General features: G+C 40.8%; 1 protein-coding gene across 1 annotated transcript in view; it reads left to right on the top strand.

The window, feature by feature from the left end:
- LOC149454045 (FYN-binding protein 1-like) overlaps nt 1-18,542 on the top strand; it is a 320,960-nt gene that overhangs the window by 258,841 nt on the left and 43,577 nt on the right. Inside the window, exon 14 of the mRNA XM_089687844.1 lies at nt 4,789-4,822. Within this exon, the coding sequence (XP_089543970.1) occupies nt 4,789-4,822 (34 nt within the window). The remainder of the gene's footprint in view (nt 1-4,788; nt 4,823-18,542) is intronic.

The raw sequence follows: 18,542 nt of genomic DNA, 5'->3' as shown, positions 1-18,542 counted from the left end.
AAAATACATACATAAGCCACAGAGCCACGTCACGGCACCCTGATAATCTGTGGTCCTAACTCTACACTTTCTGAGAGCCCCCATAGTAGAGGCACATGTATTTAATGGATTCAATATTGAACCCTAAGGACTAAGACTGGAATGCCATTAAAGTTCATGTGCATGTAAAGGCAGGCGTCTCAATACTTTTAGCAATATAGTGTATTTCACTATGATATTCTGAACTTATGCATCTGTCAAGCTGCAGTCAGGACATTATCTAGACATATTACAAAGAAGATGATGTGAAATATGAGTATAATTGATTGGTCCTGTTACTGTGTATGCTATCTATACGAACACTATGGGGCTGATTTACTAAACAAATAGGCTGTTCAGTGTGTGCAAGGGAATCTCTGGTGCCTTCAGAAATCCAATCATGCACCAGCAAAAAGAGTGTTCATTATTTTCCTTGCACACGATTGGGTATACTATGAAAAGTTAATTTTCCATCATTCACTAAGCTGAGGGAAAAATATCTTACTAAATGTACAGCCTATGTGCCTTTAGTAAATCAACCTTATGATGTCAAACATGCTAAAAATACATTTAGAATTCACATATGCTTTAAAGTAGACAAAAACACGCACGTATTTACTGCAAAATGTACACATTTAACTAGGTTCTAGCTATGTATTCGTACCTCCACTATATTCCATTAAGATTTTATGTAGACCATTTTATGCAAACCGGAACTTTGCATAGGAAAAAAGCAGGAATGTATTTTAATGCAGAGGAGACATACTATTGGAGTATAATCATCATTTATTCGACAAGATATTTGCCCATTGTTTTCTCTTTCAATAAATTTTTTATTGAAACGTTTTAGGGAATACAGTGTGTGACTGCAATCAGATGTACAGATAAAATTATGATATCAATGATTTGCAAGTCAGTAGCAGTTGTACATTAAGTAAAGGAATCATAACAAATGGCAAAACGTTTAGCATATTAAAGGGTACATTAAGCATGCTATAACAGAGGAACAATGTAGATAAAAGGAAAAGGAATCTGTGCACCTATACCAGAAAAAAGGCGCTGGTGGATGAAACACATATATTTAGTTCACTGTACAAGAAACAATGGAATGTATAAATAAAGATCATCCCTTCAGAAGAGCTAAAGTATACAGAAAAAGGAAAGGGAATGGAGGGGGGGAGAGAAGGAAGTAGAGAAGTAGAAAAGGATGCCAGGAGTCCCCCAACGGAAGTACCTGGGTCATAGCGCTCATAGCAATGTGTAACTGGCTATTGGTATAGAAGGGTGGGCACATTGGATCCACAGGATCCGTATTTTAAGAAAATGCTCGTGCTTAGCTAGAAGTATACTAGAAAGCTTCTCATTAGCAGACTTCTGTAAAGGGTATAAACTGTTGTTTCCAAGCTCTTGCTATTGTTTGTTTTGCCGTCAATGGTACATAGGTGACCAGTTTGAACTGAGGTTTGGTGAGGCCTGGGGGTTTCAGGTGTAACAGGATATACCATGGATCTCTTGGGAAGGAGTAGGTTAATAATGATTGTAAAGGTTTAAGGACTTTTGTCTAGAACCGGGAGGGCATAGGGCAAGCCCACCACATGTGGAGGACACCTCCCAGATCAGAGCAACCCCTAAACAGGTGCCAGGAGCATACAAGTAGAGATGTGCCAAACAGGATGGGACCAGGTACCACCTCGAGAGTTTTAAAAGCTAATTCAATTGTAAGGATATTAATGGAGCAGGAAGTTAGCATGGTTCACATTTGTGACCAGCTGCCCCTGTCTTTTGTGTTTTTAAGGTCCCTCTCCCAGCCGGAAATGTAAGCATGGCTGTTAGGGTTTTTGAGATTATTTAATTGTGAGTAGAGAGTAGATAAATGTTTGGAAGAGATAGGTGTCCAGTGACAAATGTGCTCAAACAGTGACAGTTGGGTTGTCAGTTCTCTATTAGCGAGCACTGAACTTAGCCAATGCTTGATTTGTGGAAATCAAAAGAGTTCAGTGTGGGGGGCTTGATATTTGTCTCTGATTTTGGCCAGAGTATAAACAGAGCGACCAGTGTGTAATGAATGGATGCAATGGAATTTGTGGGAAACCCACCAATGGAAAGCACTAGGGGTTTCCAAACCTGGAGAAAACAGCAGATTGCATAAAAGGGGGAGAAGTGCCAAATGTCTAGAAATTAGACCACTGAAATATGTAGTGGAGTCCCATACTCTGAGCTAATGGGACATTTGAGGATTAATAGATGTGGGTCTAATTTTTGGGGGAAGCAACACAAGTGAACAGAGTGAGACCAGAGAGCAAGAAAGTGTTTCCAAAGTGACCCATGGGGGCCTGCTGTGCAGTGTACAGAGAGATAAAAGAAGCAATTTGAGCAGCTACAAAATATTTAGAAAAGTTCGGGACCCCCAAGCCACCTTGTTTCCTACATGTATGAGCATAGTATACTGTATTTTGAGACCCAAGGTTTTTTGTTGGCCCAGATGAATTTCAGGACATAGTTTTGGAAATATTTGAGAGCATAAGATAGTGACGGGGAGAGTGCAGAATAAATATAAGAGCTTTGGAAGGGTCATCATTTTTATGGCATTGATTCTTCCTGTCCATGAAAGATGGGGATATTTGCCCATGTCGTTCCACCATAACTCTACTATCACAATAGTTTTTGACTATCCCACCACCCGTCGACAACTGCATCAAACAAGATAAAACCTATTCTTCAATAAAAAATGCTTTCTATCTATGAAAGTGTGAATGTAGATTCTTTTGAAATTTGCACCTCTTTTTTACTTGCACAATATTTAAACTATATAAACAAAAAATTATTCCAGCGCTTAGTGCATAAAATGAAAATATACCAGTAGCACACAGACCATATTAGAATACAAGATAAAAAAAATGTTACTCTAAAAAAGGTGTGCTATCAGTTTAAAATAAAATTTTGTGTCATGAAGTCAATATAAATATATAAAACCAACATCAGAAAAAAAATGTATTCAATAAAGTCCACAAAGTGAAAATAAAAAGATTTCTTGGTGTAATGTTCAAATCTATTGTGAATAATCACAACTAGGTATAAATCCCAGAATAAACCAGTGTACTAAGGATATCCACACCAACAATGTTCACACACTTCTAACCAGACTGACAGGATCTCAAACAAATGAGATCAGCTGACAAATAACCATACACCATAAGATGCAACTTCAGTCAGTGAGTTTTCAAAACCAACATCACATTCAACACTATGGGGTTTATTTACTAAAGCTGAAGAGTGCAAAATCAGGCTCACTTCTGTATAGGAACCAATCAGTTACCAGCTTTTATTGCCAAAGCTTAATTGAACAAGCTGAGGTTAGAAGCTGATTGGTTTCTTTGCAATGAGTGAGCCTGATTTTGCATTCACCAGCTTTAGTAAATAAACCCCTATGTGTCCTGTACTCCTCATAAACATCCAGTATAGCACATAATTCAAAGGACAGCGGAAGAACAGAATCTCATAGTGCAACTAGTAAAAACTGAATAAAATGTATTATACTCTTGCACTCACATGAAATGGATGGGTAAATCACATATACAGAATGAAAGATGGCACCACTGGAACTTCTGCCAGTTTGCACAATGACATAACAGGCCATAAACTCTGAGCTTACAAACTGCAGCATGGTTGTATAAGCACTGTGGATGGCAATCATCATACATGAATAAATGGACTCCTATTATTCAACAAGATTTGTTCAAAAGATTCCCACTGAGAATTGCCCAAAGGTAGTTGCTGACCTGGCAAGTTTCAGTCTAACAAGAACGATGCATAATATATAGAGCTAATCTTAGCAGAAAATGTTGGGTTAATCCTTTCAAATCTTACATAAGCAAGTTTAGATTTTTTTTATTGGGTGAATTTCTATGGCAAATCTTTGATTCTTCTTTAGAATCTACACTGATGTGTGCATGTGCTTCAGTGGATTGTGCAGCTAAATTCTGCACCACCCACTTGCCAGTAGGTAGGGAGATTGTGTATCTAAATGGGTTCCGGGAATATGTTTTTTCATATTGTACTTGTAACAAAGAGCAAAAATTAAAAACTGTGAGAGGCAGGCCTACAACAGTACAGATTAGGAGGAGAGGTGACTGAAGATGATTAAAGTTCTTTAGACATGCAATAGGGGGTTTACTCAAGATGGCTGCAGCAGCTTCAAAGGGTTATATTGCTCAGAAGCAAGTTTTCAGGGAATCAAGAGTAATTAGTTTGAACAGAGGAGAGGACTTGCTACATGTGTAGGAAAAAAAGGTAAGGCTGGAGTTTACAGGTCTGTTTTTGGCAGGACAGTCATAGGCTAGAAACAGTTGGGTTTTCTGAATACAACGTATAGCTAATGGCTCAACATTGTTTACAACCTCTTTGAAACTGGTATGTATTCAGGTACCAACCATAAAGATGGATGGTCTATAAGATTCTTTGCCACTGATTAGTGCAATGAGCAGCCAACTTAATCTATGGCTGAGTCCCAAATATCATGTTAGCATTTAGATGGACAGCTTTAAGGAGGCTGTAAATTCTGCTGGTTTTGATAGCTGGAAGTGGGTAAAAATTAATCTATAATACAGTTTGTACTTCTAATGACACGTTTCCTCCAGGGCAAGGGGCATCATATTGGAGATTTTTGCTTATAAATCCAGTAGTAAATTAAGGATGCTATGTCAACAGTTAGAGTGAGGTTTTTTTTACAGAGGGCACATAAGTCATTAATGTTGTTATTCTATTTTTTAGATGGCTATGTAAAGAGAAGATATGTTTTACAACTGTAAGTAATGCATTTGTAAGCTTTCATGAATTCATTTACATGAATATTCTTTACCTTTAAATCCATGTGAGTTCAGAAACACTACGTTGTGTGTGCTGTTGCTGGAATCTACGGCAGAAGACCGTTTCTCAATCATTAGTAAGTCAAAGAACTAGGTAACAAATGTAACCTACTATGGAGGTTAAAGGATATAATCATCACATCAAGGTTATGAGTAAATAGAAAATTCCCATAGTGAAAGCTTTCCAGGTGCACCAGATGGTAAGGGTAAGTATATTTCCTAAATTAAACCTTTGGCATAATTCAGAATAATATGATGAGTAAAAATCAGGTATCAAGAGTTATCTAAAAATACCTACTTTACTTTCATGAGTGCCCAGAGCACAGCTAAACCCATGTACTGAATCTCTTAACTATAGCTTAGGCTCAGATGTTGAAAAGGCTGCAGTACGATACTCCTGTATTCCTTAGCACAATGCACTGATTTTTTGCAGGGTGGCTATGGCAGAGCTCTGACTTCAGAGATAAAATTTTTATTTCCAGTTTTCTTTAAAATCTGTGCCATAAAAGATATGGCCAATTGCACTAACTGCTCATTTCCCCCATGCCTGTCAGAGGTGGTATTGATAATTTTTCCTTCGAAAATCAGAAAAAATGTGTTCTCTGTTGGGTTTACAAACTCATCAAACTGTGACCCTGAACACTGGATCACACATCTAGAAATAATAATAATAATAATAATGTCATTTAGGAAGGAAAATAAAAATTATATTTCCATTCACCAATTTCTTGTGGTACTGGTGATGAGACATAAAGATCTGAGCATTTTGGACAACAAGCAGCAGAAAATGCAATTAAAACAAGAGGAAAAAAAGTATTGCAATATTTATTAGATATATTTTTATTTATTCATTAACTTTGATGATCTGTATAGATGGAGCACCATCCGCAGCTAGTGGACATAAATCATGATGTTAAATATTACATTAATTATTCATTTAAAACCAGAACAGCAGCAGTATGTTGGATGGGAGCCTGCCTGACAAAACTTGAAAGATATTGTGAGCCTCTGGGAAGCACATACTCATTTCTGTGGCAATGTGCTGCCATTACTCACAGAGTAGTGTGAGTATCTGAAGAGTGGAATTCCATTTCATGGGAAAATCACAGATAAGCTGTGAAAGAGAAACCCGCATCGATACAATTTCTGACTTATTTCATTGAAATAATACACTCTAATTTTGATTTAAACTGATACTAAAAGGTTCATATATTTTTTTAAGCAACAAACATGTCATACTTACCTGCTCTGTGCAATGGTTTTGCACAGAGCAGTCCCGATCTTCCTATTCTCGGGTCCCCTATGGGCACACCTGGCTCCTCTGCCCTGCTGAGTGCCCACAGAGCAGGGCATTCGTGCGTGGAGTCAGTACAATATTCTGGCTTTTCTTATGTAAATACCACACTGTAATTTTGATTTCTTGATTAAAGAATAAGTTCACCATTGGAACATGTTACATGTTCCACTCATATTTAGGGTGGAACATGTAACATGTTCCAGCTCCTGCCAACCCTCACACCTCTTTCCTCAGTGTGACAGGTGGTGGGGAATCTTCTCCCTGCACCCCCTGTCACAATTTAAAAACAGACCGTTTTTAAATGCCTGTTAGGCATTGCACCTGCGATTTGCAGATTTCAGGTGCAATGCCAGGCTCCTGTAGACACTGAGTCAACTGTCTGCTAATACCTCCCTTATGGGCAGGCAGTTACTGAATGGAACGAAGAATCAATGAACTATGACAGCACTCATCAGCACCTTCACAGTTCATAGAGAGCTACATGCTGTCATCCGTGGAGGCCGACAGTACTTGTCGCTCATTCATTGACAGAACTCTGTGAATGAATGAAATGACCATGTGGGCAGAACAATACATGGCTGCACTGTTTTTAAATAATGACAGCGGGTGTGGGGAGAAGATCCCCCTGCCCACTGTAAATAATAAATGCACATATTTTTGCAGGCTCCTTCAGGAGCCTGGAAAGCATTGCACCCACAATCAGTGTATCAGGGGTGTAATGGTCAGGTTTCTGCAGACAAGCCCCGCAGCCTTCTGTCCATACCTCCATACAGGCTGTCTGCTAAAACTTATAGAAAACAAGCTGAATGGAGGCATAAATGTTTGTGGGTACCACTAAATGAAAAAGGTACTGTCTAGTAACCAAAAAAAACTTTATAAAAAAAAAAAAAAAAAAAGAACAATGTGAACATAGTGTTCACAAAAAAGTGTTTACATAAAGAACAAGGTGGTACACCAACACGTAATCATGTAATGCTTTTATTAGCAAAATTGCAGTATCAAACAGTTTAATGAAGACTGCACAATAGCCATCACCTCATCTATAGACAGTATACACAGTACAACCTAAAAACAAAAATAAAAAAGAGACATCATGACTAGGCAAAAATGCATGATATGCTGAATGGGCAAGGACTAAATTGTCTTCTGCCAAAACAGCAAACACATCGGGGTGCACCACCGGGATATAATTGGAAACCAGATGAATTGTAAATCAGTGCAAATAGACCAACTGTATATGTGATGGCAAAATGCTGGAACGGATATAAATCCAAATCTATCACAATATGTGAATTATCACTTTGTAAAGCAGTTCCTGGTAATAAATCAAACCAAGCAGAGTCAATGTTTAGAGATGTGTGTAGAAGTGGCGACAAAATAAAGGCACTAACATCAACCTGGATGAAACATCACCTGCTCAGCAGGTCGCTGAAGTAAATAATTGGTATAGCATTGTTGTATCCTTAGTGTGAAGTGTCCTGTCGTCCAGGTATGAGAGGAGTGTAACAACTCACCACCTGCTTGGCCAGTTGAAAACAAGGTCATCCTTCCAGGGATGGACAATTCCTTGAAGGGAGTCCATATGGCAGCCACTATATCGGGACTCCTACAGGCAGAGCCCTGCCTCCAGATAGGTGCGCCGTTCGTCAGTGGTCTGCACTGGAAAGTTACCGTGACTCCTTGTGTCACCACCCGGAACAAGGTGCATAGACCCGGTGAACACGGCCAGCCATGACGTCACTGTATTACTCAGCTTCGTCAGGACCAATGGGAGACAAGTTAGCACGATCATTTATAGCAGGCAATCCCGCCCATTTATGTCAATCATATACTGCTAACACACCCATCGGTATTTCAGTAAAAACGGTCAGTACAATTATTTTACACACTTCTAGGTAAATAAAATAATAATCCATATATCCCCATATCTGGCACACTTGCTGGGGAGAAATTGTTTGAATGCAAGGCGGCCAGAAAAATTAATCAGGGACTCATCAACGCAGATGTTTTGCTGGGGAGTATAGACATCTGCAAATTTTTGGTTAAGGTGATTCATAAGGGGCTGAATTTTGTGTAGAAGGTCAAATTCAGGGTCACCTCAAGGACAATAGAGTGTATTGTTGTTGAAATGCATAAAACACATTATACTCTCATATCTATGCCTGGCCATGGCAGCAGAGACCACAGGCATATGATGAATTGGGTCTATGGACCAATACAACCGCAATTCATTTTTTTTAGTAATGCTCATGTTGAGGGCTAGGCCCAAAAAAATGTAAATTCGAAAACCGTAATGAGTTTCCATGCAACTGGTCTGGCAAGGTTTGAATTTGGGTTGGCGGCGATAAATTGTTGTGCATATAAATTGCTTTGATCCACAATCAACGCATACAAATATTCTGTGAAAAACAGTTAAAAAAATCAAGGGGAGGAGTTAAATTTGCTATTTCCACCTGAATTCCGGGTTGGGCAGTGAATGGGGGAAGTACGGAATTGGGTTGGGCAGAATTTTGGTGCTGTCAATTGGGATTTGCAAGCACATCCGGAAGGATACTAGGGGCTCTACAAGCCTGTGTGCGAATTCTTGGTGGTTGCGGGACAATACTTGTGCTCACCACCGCACAAGCTTGTACTGCACTTATGGGACTCACCACATCGCCAAGTCATACTGCAGTGCTGGTATTATTATTATTATTATACAGGATTTATATAGCGCCAACAGTTTGCTCAGCGCTACAATATAACGAGAGACAATAAGGAACAATACAGTTCAATACAAGAGGGTTAGGAGGGCCTGATCCTGGGAGCTTACAATCTAAGAGATATGTGAAAGACCAGGATGTACTAGGCCACTAGTACTCGCCAGTTCAATAAAAGGTAGCGTGGCACTAGTACTGGCAGCCTGCTGCATATGAGAGTCATCAAAATTTCAGATCAGGCCTGATTCTGCCAGCACTGCGGGTTGTGTGCAATGCATCAAGTGACAGTGACCTACTGACACTGCACTTGCTGGGGGAGAATGGGGGGGTAAGTGTAGGGGCTAAATGCAGGTGCTGGCAGGTGCCGGGGCTGATCCCACTAACGCTGCATTTTTGAGGACGCTATACCAATGTGAACGCTGGTATAGTGCTGATCTGATCAAAGATATCGATCCATTCAGACACTATACTAGCAATGGAGGTTTATTATGCATGAGCGTGTTTCTGGCAATCAAAGGGTTAAATGTGATGACTGGTGTACTGACTGGCAATGTGAAGCTATCTGGGAGGGGAGTGAACACTTTTTTAGGCAATCAAAGGGTTACCTGTGTGAGGGTAATGACCGGCCTGCACCCGGAGATTGACACCCGCGGCCACGATCGGCGGCACGGGTAGGGCGTGCGCCCCCTCTCTGATATGCAAAATCATGTTTATGAACTTGATTTTGCACAGCGGTGCCGCCCTGCTGCAGTATATGTACTGTGGCTGCTCGGCAACCGGTTAATAATTGGTGGCACGTGTTTTTGTGGACTTTTTTATAAATTGATTTAAGTTATGTGTTTATCATAGAGTGTCACTGGATTTTCATTTGTGGATTCACTCAATATTTGATTTAACTTTTTTTTTTTTTTTTGCTATTTATATAGCAGTATAGTCCCAAGTTTGGGGACTAGAGCATGGCAATTTACACTTTGGTACATGTGGGCACTTGTTTAGTGGTGGTCGCACATTTATGTTGAAGGATTTATTATAGTCCTTGTAGATTGTCTTATAGTCAGGTTTATTTATCCTGACCGTTCTATTGTTTGTTTCTATAGGCACAATAGTCAGTTTGTCAGTTTATTTTCACTGCACCTTTGGGCATTCATTTATGCCAAGTGTTTTATCATGTGTGGTTTAGTACATGTTTGTGATTTCACCCTGTTTAGGGACACAAGTGGGTTTATGTATTGTGTTTTTATGTGTTTTGCACATTTATATTTTATTAAATATGGTTTTTCAAACATCACTGTATAATATTGTATATTAATATGAAGAATTGAGTTTGTGATAATTATACACAGGAGGATTCACTAGGGGTGTAATTGAAACCTCATTTGATTTAATTATTTATATAAGTACAAGTGTGGGAGCACAGCACCAATTTTGTTATAATTTTGATCCCATTCTATCCAGGTGTATAGCCAGGTGTCAGCGGCAACCCATTCCTAGAACAATAGTTTATTTAGGGTAGCCCAGGTGGTTCTCCATTGTTTTTTAGACGTATTTTAAGTTGCCTCTTCATTTTCCCCACTTAAATCTTATTACATGGGCAAGTCAATACATAGAGCACTTTAGATGTAGAACAATTAATAAGGCTTTGAATTCTATATTGAACATTATTATCAAAATTTGAAAATGTCTATGCGGTCAACATATCTACACATCTGACATTTACCACAGCTAAACATTCCTTTTGAACATGAGGTAAACCAAGTGATCTGCTCCATAGGGTTACAGTCAGAATGGATTAGGAGTTCGCCAAGATGTGGCGCTCTCCTCGCCACCATCTGTGAGTAGTCACCCCCTATTTTCTTAGTTTAGGGCATTCCATGAATATCCTCCAATGTTTTTCTAACACCTTTTTTAAGTTCTTTCCACTGTGCTCCATATTGAGTTATCATCTTGGTTGGGATTTTTCATATTCTTTAGGGGCCAGTAGTGTTTTCTTTTCAGTTACATAAGCTCTTTTCCTTGCTTTCCTTATTTGGGAATGTGAGTAACCACGCTTTCTAAACCTCTTATAGAGGTCTTGTGCTTCTAGCTTAAAATTAATATCAGAACAATTCCTGTGACACCACAGGAATTGGCCAATTGGAATACCATTAATAAGAGAACATGTGTGACGACTGCCAGCCTCTAATAATGAATTTGCTGCCATAGGTTTCAGAAAGGTATTTGTGGCCAGTTTGCCATTCTCATATCTAATGTTCATATCCAGAAAGGAGATTTTAAATCTATCATAGATGTAAGTAAGCTTAATGTTCATTGCGTTGTAATTCAATTCCTCTATGAATAGATTTAAATCCTCAACACTCCCTTTCCAATCAAGAAATATGTCATTGATAAATCCCAACCAAATTTTACCATGAGTGAGAAATATTGATGATCTATATACCAGCTGCTCCTCCCAGTACCCCAAATGTAGGCAGGCATATGCTAGGGCCCATGGTGCTCCCATACTAGTGCCTCTAATTTGTTGATAGAAGCTATTATTGAACTGAAAAAAGTTGTTATGCAAAGGAAAATCCAAAAGTTCAACAATAAATTCATTTTGCCCCCCCATATACATCTCCAGGAAGTAGCAAATGACTTTCTGTCCACATTCATGGGGAATGGACATATAGAGAGTTTCAACGTCCACTCCCACTAGAATGGAATCCTCATCAATTACGAATTCCTGAATTTTTGCCAGAACATCCTTTGTATCTCTGACATAAGATTTTAAATTCGGAACCATTTCCTTAAGGAATAAATTGTGGATTTTAGGGATTACATAGAAGGTTAGATAGTTAAACTCATCTACCCTCAAGTTATTTCCTAGTGAGTAATTTAGCTCCTTCCCCTAGATTTAAGTTTTTTTAACCAGGATGGGGAATGGATTTTCAGATAATTTACAATATGTATTCAGATCTCCTATTTGGCATTTAACTTCCTTCAAATAATTTTCTTCTTTCAGTATTACCACATTTCCTCCTTTATGACTTCTTTTTAATATAATATCCTTTGCCCCTCGCAATTCTTTTAGAGCTCTCCTCTCACGCTTGGTGAGATTATCACCAAGGGGCATTTTCCACTCCAAAGATTTTAAATCAGTTGATACAAGGTCAAGAAACATGGCAATCCATCTATTACTACAAATGTTAGGCATTCTAGTTGATCTTATTTTTAAATCTACTTTCGTTATGGGATATACTTGATCACCCTCATCGTCATCATCATCCTCGTACACTCTACCTTCCTCAGCTAGGGAAATCAGCATTTCAAAAGTTTCTCTGTCTTCAGTGGATGTCTCTGCTATACACACAGATGGATCATCTGTTTTTTCATGTATAAATCTGAGAAAAACCTTCCTCAAAAATAGATTCACATCTTTGAATACTTCAGATTTATCCATTGAAATCATAGGGGAAAAGGACATACCTTTATTCAGTAATTTTATATGCTCCTGTTTTAATGGGAACTCAGAAAGATTATTAACTTTCTGATCACCACAGATGTTTATGTCTACCTTTTCTGACTTCTTGTCCTGCCGCTGCCTTCCTGGGTTAACTTTCCCTTCACCTGTTCCCAGGGTCAGACTGCCAACTCATGGGGCCCCCGGACTCAAACCACTCCCAAAAAAGCCTATGAAAGGTACCAGGGGCATCTCATGGGGCCCCCTACTGACCCTAGGCCCTCGGGCAGTGCCTGAGTGTCCGAATGGTCAGTCTGGTCCGTAGTGGGTGAAACCCCCTCTCTCTGTTCTTTCTGATTTTCTGAGTCACTTTCACTGGATAGAGCTTCACCTACCGACCTAGAATGGGAATGAGAAAACCTTCTCTTGGAACGACTTCAACCTCTAAGAACAGTCAGGTCAAAAATCTCCCCTGATTTCCAGTCCTTGAGATCACGTCTAAATTTGGCTTGCTTTGTTGCTTTAAGATTTTTCTGCACTTTTTCTACCTCCTTTCTAAGCAGTTCATTTTGTTTCTCAAAGCCCTGAGTAGTCTTAAAAGGGTCAAGACTAGAGATGAGCGAATCGAACTTGGCGAAGTGGAATTCGTTTCGAATATTAGGAAAAATTCGAATAGAAATTTTTCAAAAAATGGCGGCGACATGTGCGGCGACGGAGCGGGGATCTCTGGGAAGGCGCGCAGACAAGGCGCGCTGACCCATAATGCATTCATTCATGACATGTGATCGCATTAGCCAATCAGCAGCCAGCCAGCCAGCACTGTGTAATGGTGGAGCTATAAATTGCGGCCATCTTACAATTCTCCATTTGCCTCCGGTCATTCAACAGAGACAGACCTATCTGTATTAAGGACAGAGTTAGGGCCACAGATACTTTAGGGACACAGAATCGTTACTTAGGGACACAGAATTGTTACTCAGGGACAGACACAGAATTGTTACTCAGGGACAGACACAGAATTTTTACTGAGGGACACAGAATTGTTACAGAGGGACAGACACAGAATTTTTACTGAGGGACACAGAATTGTTACTGAGGTACATAGAATTGTTACTGAGGGACACAGAATTGTTACTGAGGGACACAGAATTGTTACTCAGGGACAGACACAGAATTGTTACTCAGGGACAGACACAGAATTGTTACTCAGGGACAGACACAGAATTGTTACTCAGGGACAGACACAGAATTGTTACTGAGGGACACAGAATTGTTACTGAGGGACACAGAATTGTTACTCAGGGACACAGAACTGTTACTCAGGGACACAGAATTGTTACTCAGGGACACAGAATTGTTACTCAGGGACACAGAATTGTTACTCAGGGACAGACACAGAATTGTTACTGAGGGACACAGAATTGTTACTGAGGGACACAGAATTGTTACTCAGGGACACAGAATTGTTACTCAGGGACACAGAACTGTTACTCAGGGACACAGAATTGTTACTCAGGGACACAGAATTGTTACTCAGGGACAGACACAGAATTGTTACTGAGGGACACAGAATTGTTACTGAGGGACACAGAATTGTTACTCAGGGACAGACACAGAATTGTTACTGAGGGACACAGAATTGTTACTGAGGGACACAGAATTGTTACTGAGGGACACAGAATTGTTACTCAGGGACACAGAATTGTTACTGAGGGACACAGAATTGTTACTCAGGGACACAGAACTGTTACTCAGGGACACAGAATTGTTACTCAGGGACACAGAACTGTTACTCAGGGACACAGAATTGTTACTCAGGGACAGACACAGAATTGTTACTGAGGGACACAGAATTGTTACTGAGGGACACAGAATTGTTACTCAGGGACAGACACAGAATTGTTACTGAGGGACACAGAATTGTTACTGAGGGACACAGAATTGTTACTGAGGGACACAGAATTGTTACTGAGGGACACAGAATTGTTACTCAGGGACACAGAACTGTTACTCAGGGACACAGAATTGTTACTCAGGGACACAGAACTGTTACTCAGGGACACAGAATTGTTACTCAGGTACAGACACAGAATTGTTACTGAGGGACACAGAATTGTTACTGAGGGACACAGAATTGTTACTCAGGGACACAGAATTGTTACTCAGGGACACAGAACTGTTACTCAGGGACACAGAATTGTTACTCAGGGACAGACACAGAATTGTTACTGAGGGACACAGAATTGTTACTGAGGGACACAGAATTGTTACTGAGGGACACAGAATTGTTACTCAGGGACAGACACAGAATTGTTACTGAGGGACACAGAATTGTTACTGAGGGACACAGAATCGTTACTCAGGGACACAGAATTGTTACTGAGGGACACAGAATTGTTACTCAGGGACACAGAATCGTTACTGAGGGACACAGAATTGTTACTGAGGGACACAGAATTGTTACTCAGGGACACAGAATTGTTACTGAGGGACACAGAATTGTTACTGAGGGACACAGAATTGTTACTCAGGGACAGACACAGAATTGTTACTCAGGGACAGACACAGAATTGTTACTGAGGGACACAGAATTGTTACTGAGGGACACAGAATTGTTACTGAGGGACACAGAATTGTTACTCAGGGACAGACACAGAATTGTTACTGAGGGACAGACACAGAATTGTTACTGAGGGACACAGAATTGTTACTGAGGGACACAGAATTGTTACTCAGGGACACAGAACTGTTACTCAGGGACACAGAATTGTTACTCAGGGACAGAAACAGAATTGTTACTGAGGGACACAGAATTGTTACTGAGGGACACAGAATTGTTACTCAGGGACACAGAATTGTTACTCAGGGACACAGAACTGTTACTCAGGGACACAGAATTGTTACTCAGGGACACAGAATTGTTACTCAGGGACAGACACAGAATTGTTACTGAGGGACACAGAATTGTTACTGAGGGACACAGAATTGTTACTGAGGGACACAGAATTGTTACTCAGGGACAGACACAGAATTGTTACTGAGAGACACAGAATCGTTACTCAGGGACACAGAATTGTTACTGAGGGACACAGAATTGTTACTGAGGGACACAGAATTGTTACTGAGGGACACAGAATTGTTACTCAGGGACACAGAATTGTTACTGAGGGACACAGAATTGTTACTCAGGGACAGACACAGAATTGTTACTCAGGGACAGACACAGAATTGTTACTCAGGGACAGACACAGAATTGTTACTCAGGGACAGACACAGAATTGTTACTAAGGGACACAGAATTGTTACTGAGGGACACAGAATTGTTACTGAGGGACACAGAATTGTTACTCAGGGACAGACACAGAATTGTTACTGAGTGACACAGAATTGTTACTGAGGGACACAGAATCGTTACTCAGGGACACAGAATTGTTACTCAGGGACACAGAATTGTTACTGAGGGACACAGAATTGTTACTGAGGGACACAGAATTGTTACTGAGGGACAGACACAGAATTGTTACTCAGGGACAGACATAGAATTGTTACTCAGGGACAGACACAGAATTGTTACTGAGGGACACAGAATTGTTACTGAGGGACACAGAATTGTTACTCAGGGACACAGAATTGTTACTCAGGGACACAGAACTGTTACTCAGGGACACAGAATTGTTACTCAGGGACAGACACAGAATTGTTACTGAGGGACACAGAATTGTTACTCAGGGACAGACACAGAATTGTTACTGAGGGACACAGAATTGTTACTGGGGACACAGAATTGTTACTCAGGGACACAGAATTGTTACTGAGGGACACAGAATTGTTACTCAGGGACACAGAACTGTTACTCAGGGACACAGAATTGTTACTCAGGGACACAGAACTGTTACTCAGGGACACAGAATTGTTACTCAGGGACAGACACAGAATTGTTACTGAGGGACACAGAATTGTTACTGAGGGACACAGAATTGTTACTCAGGGACAGACACAGAATTGTTACTGAGGGACACAGAATTGTTACTGAGGGACACAGAATTGTTACTGAGGGACACAGAATTGTTACTCAGGGACACAGAATTGTTACTCAGGGACACAGAACTGTTACTCAGGGACACAGAATTGTTACTCAGGGACACAGAACTGTTACTCAGGGACACAGAATTGTTACTCAGGTACAGACACAGAATTGTTACTGAGGGACACAGAATTGTTACTGAGGGACACAGAATTGTTACTCAGGGACACAGAATTGTTACTCAGGGACACAGAACTGTTACTCAGGGACACAGAATTGTTACTCAGGGACAGACACAGAATTGTTACTGAGGGACACAGAATTGTTACTGAGGGACACAGAATTGTTACTGAGGGACACAGAATTGTTACTCAGGGACAGACACAGAATTGTTACTGAGGGACACAGAATTGTTACTGAGGGACACAGAATCGTTACTCAGGGACACAGAATTGTTACTGAGGGACACAGAATTGTTACTCAGGGACACAGAATCGTTACTGAGGGACACAGAATTGTTACTGAGGGACACAGAATTGTTACTCAGGGACACAGAATTGTTACTGAGGGACACAGAATTGTTACTGAGGGACACAGAATTGTTACTGAGGGACACAGAATTGTTACTCAGGGACAGACACAGAATTGTTACTCAGGGACAGACACAGAATTGTTACTGAGGGACACAGAATTGTTACTGAGGGACACAGAATTGTTACTCAGGGACACAGAATTGTTACTCAGGGACAGACACAGAATTGTTACTGAGGGACAGACACAGAATTGTTACTGAGGGACACAGAATTGTTACTGAGGGACACAGAATTGTTACTCAGGGACACAGAATTGTTACTCAGGGACACAGAACTGTTACTCAGGGACACAGAATTGTTACTCAGGGACAGACACAGAATTGTTACTGAGGGACACAGAATTGTTACTGAGGGACACAGAATTGTTACTGAGGGACACAGAATTGTTACTCAGGGACACAGAATTGTTACTGAGGGACACAGAATTGTTACTGAGGGACACAGAATTGTTACTGAGGGACACAGAATTGTTACTCAGGGACAGACACAGAATTGTTACTCAGGGACAGACACAGAATTGTTACTCAGGGACAGACACAGAATTGTTACTAAGGGACACAGAATTGTTACTGAGGGACACAGAATTGTTACTGAGGGACACAGAATTGTTACTCAGGGACAGACACAGAATTGTTACTGAGGGACACAGAATTGTTACTGAGGGACACAGAATCGTTACTCAGGGACACAGAATTGTTACTGAGGGACACAGAATTGTTACTCAGGGACACAGAATTGTTACTGAGGGACACAGAATTGTTACTGAGGGACACAGAATTGTTACTCAGGGACACAGAATTGTTACTGAGGGACACAGAATTGTTACTGAGGGACACAGAATTGTTACTCAGGGACAGACACAGAATTGTTACTCAGGGACAGACACAGAATTGTTACTCAGGGACAGACACAGAATTGTTACTGAGGGACACAGAATTGTTACTGAGGGACACAGAATTGTTACTCAGGGACACAGAATTGTTACTCAGGGACACAGAACTGTTACTCAGGGACACAGAATTGTTACTCAGGGACAGACACAGAATTGTTACTGAGGGACACAGAATTGTTACTGAGGGACACAGAATTGTTACTCAGGGACACAGAATTGTTACTCAGGGACAGACACAGAATTGTTATTGAGGGACACAGAATTGTTACTGAGGTCACAGAATTGTTACTCAGGGACACAGAATCTTTGAATTAAAGAGTATGTCAGACAACATGCAGAGGAGTGTCAGAGGAGGCAATGTTTTAGGAGCGAGCAGACGTGGCAGCAGAGGAAGGGGTCGAGGCAGCACTAGTCGCAGCCAGAGGCCAGTGCTCCCGGTGTCATCCAGTGGTCGTGTCTCCACCGACAACCCTGCCGTCATCGATTGGTTGGCTCGGTCGTCTTCCTCTTCCCAGGTCACCTCTGACACCTACAGCCAACGGTCGGTGGGTACGTCAGACACAACCGTTAGTTGGCATGGCCCGGGAGCAAGCCCACTGAAATCACGTGTCCTCTACCTGCCCCTTTCCTTTGGTGTTCCTTCACCAAGCAAAGTATCGCATGCTGTGGGCTCAGCCCCACTGTACAGTGAGGAAGAGCTAACAGAGGGCGGTCAGGA

Source organism: Staurois parvus, unplaced genomic scaffold (assembly GCF_062004578.1).
Source record: "Staurois parvus isolate SC_StPar_1 unplaced genomic scaffold, SC_StPar_1.0 ptg000439l, whole genome shotgun sequence".
NCBI lineage: Eukaryota > Metazoa > Chordata > Amphibia > Anura > Ranidae > Staurois > Staurois parvus.
Note: the sequence above shows the minus strand (reverse complement) of the source record. Positions and strands in the feature narration are given on the sequence as shown.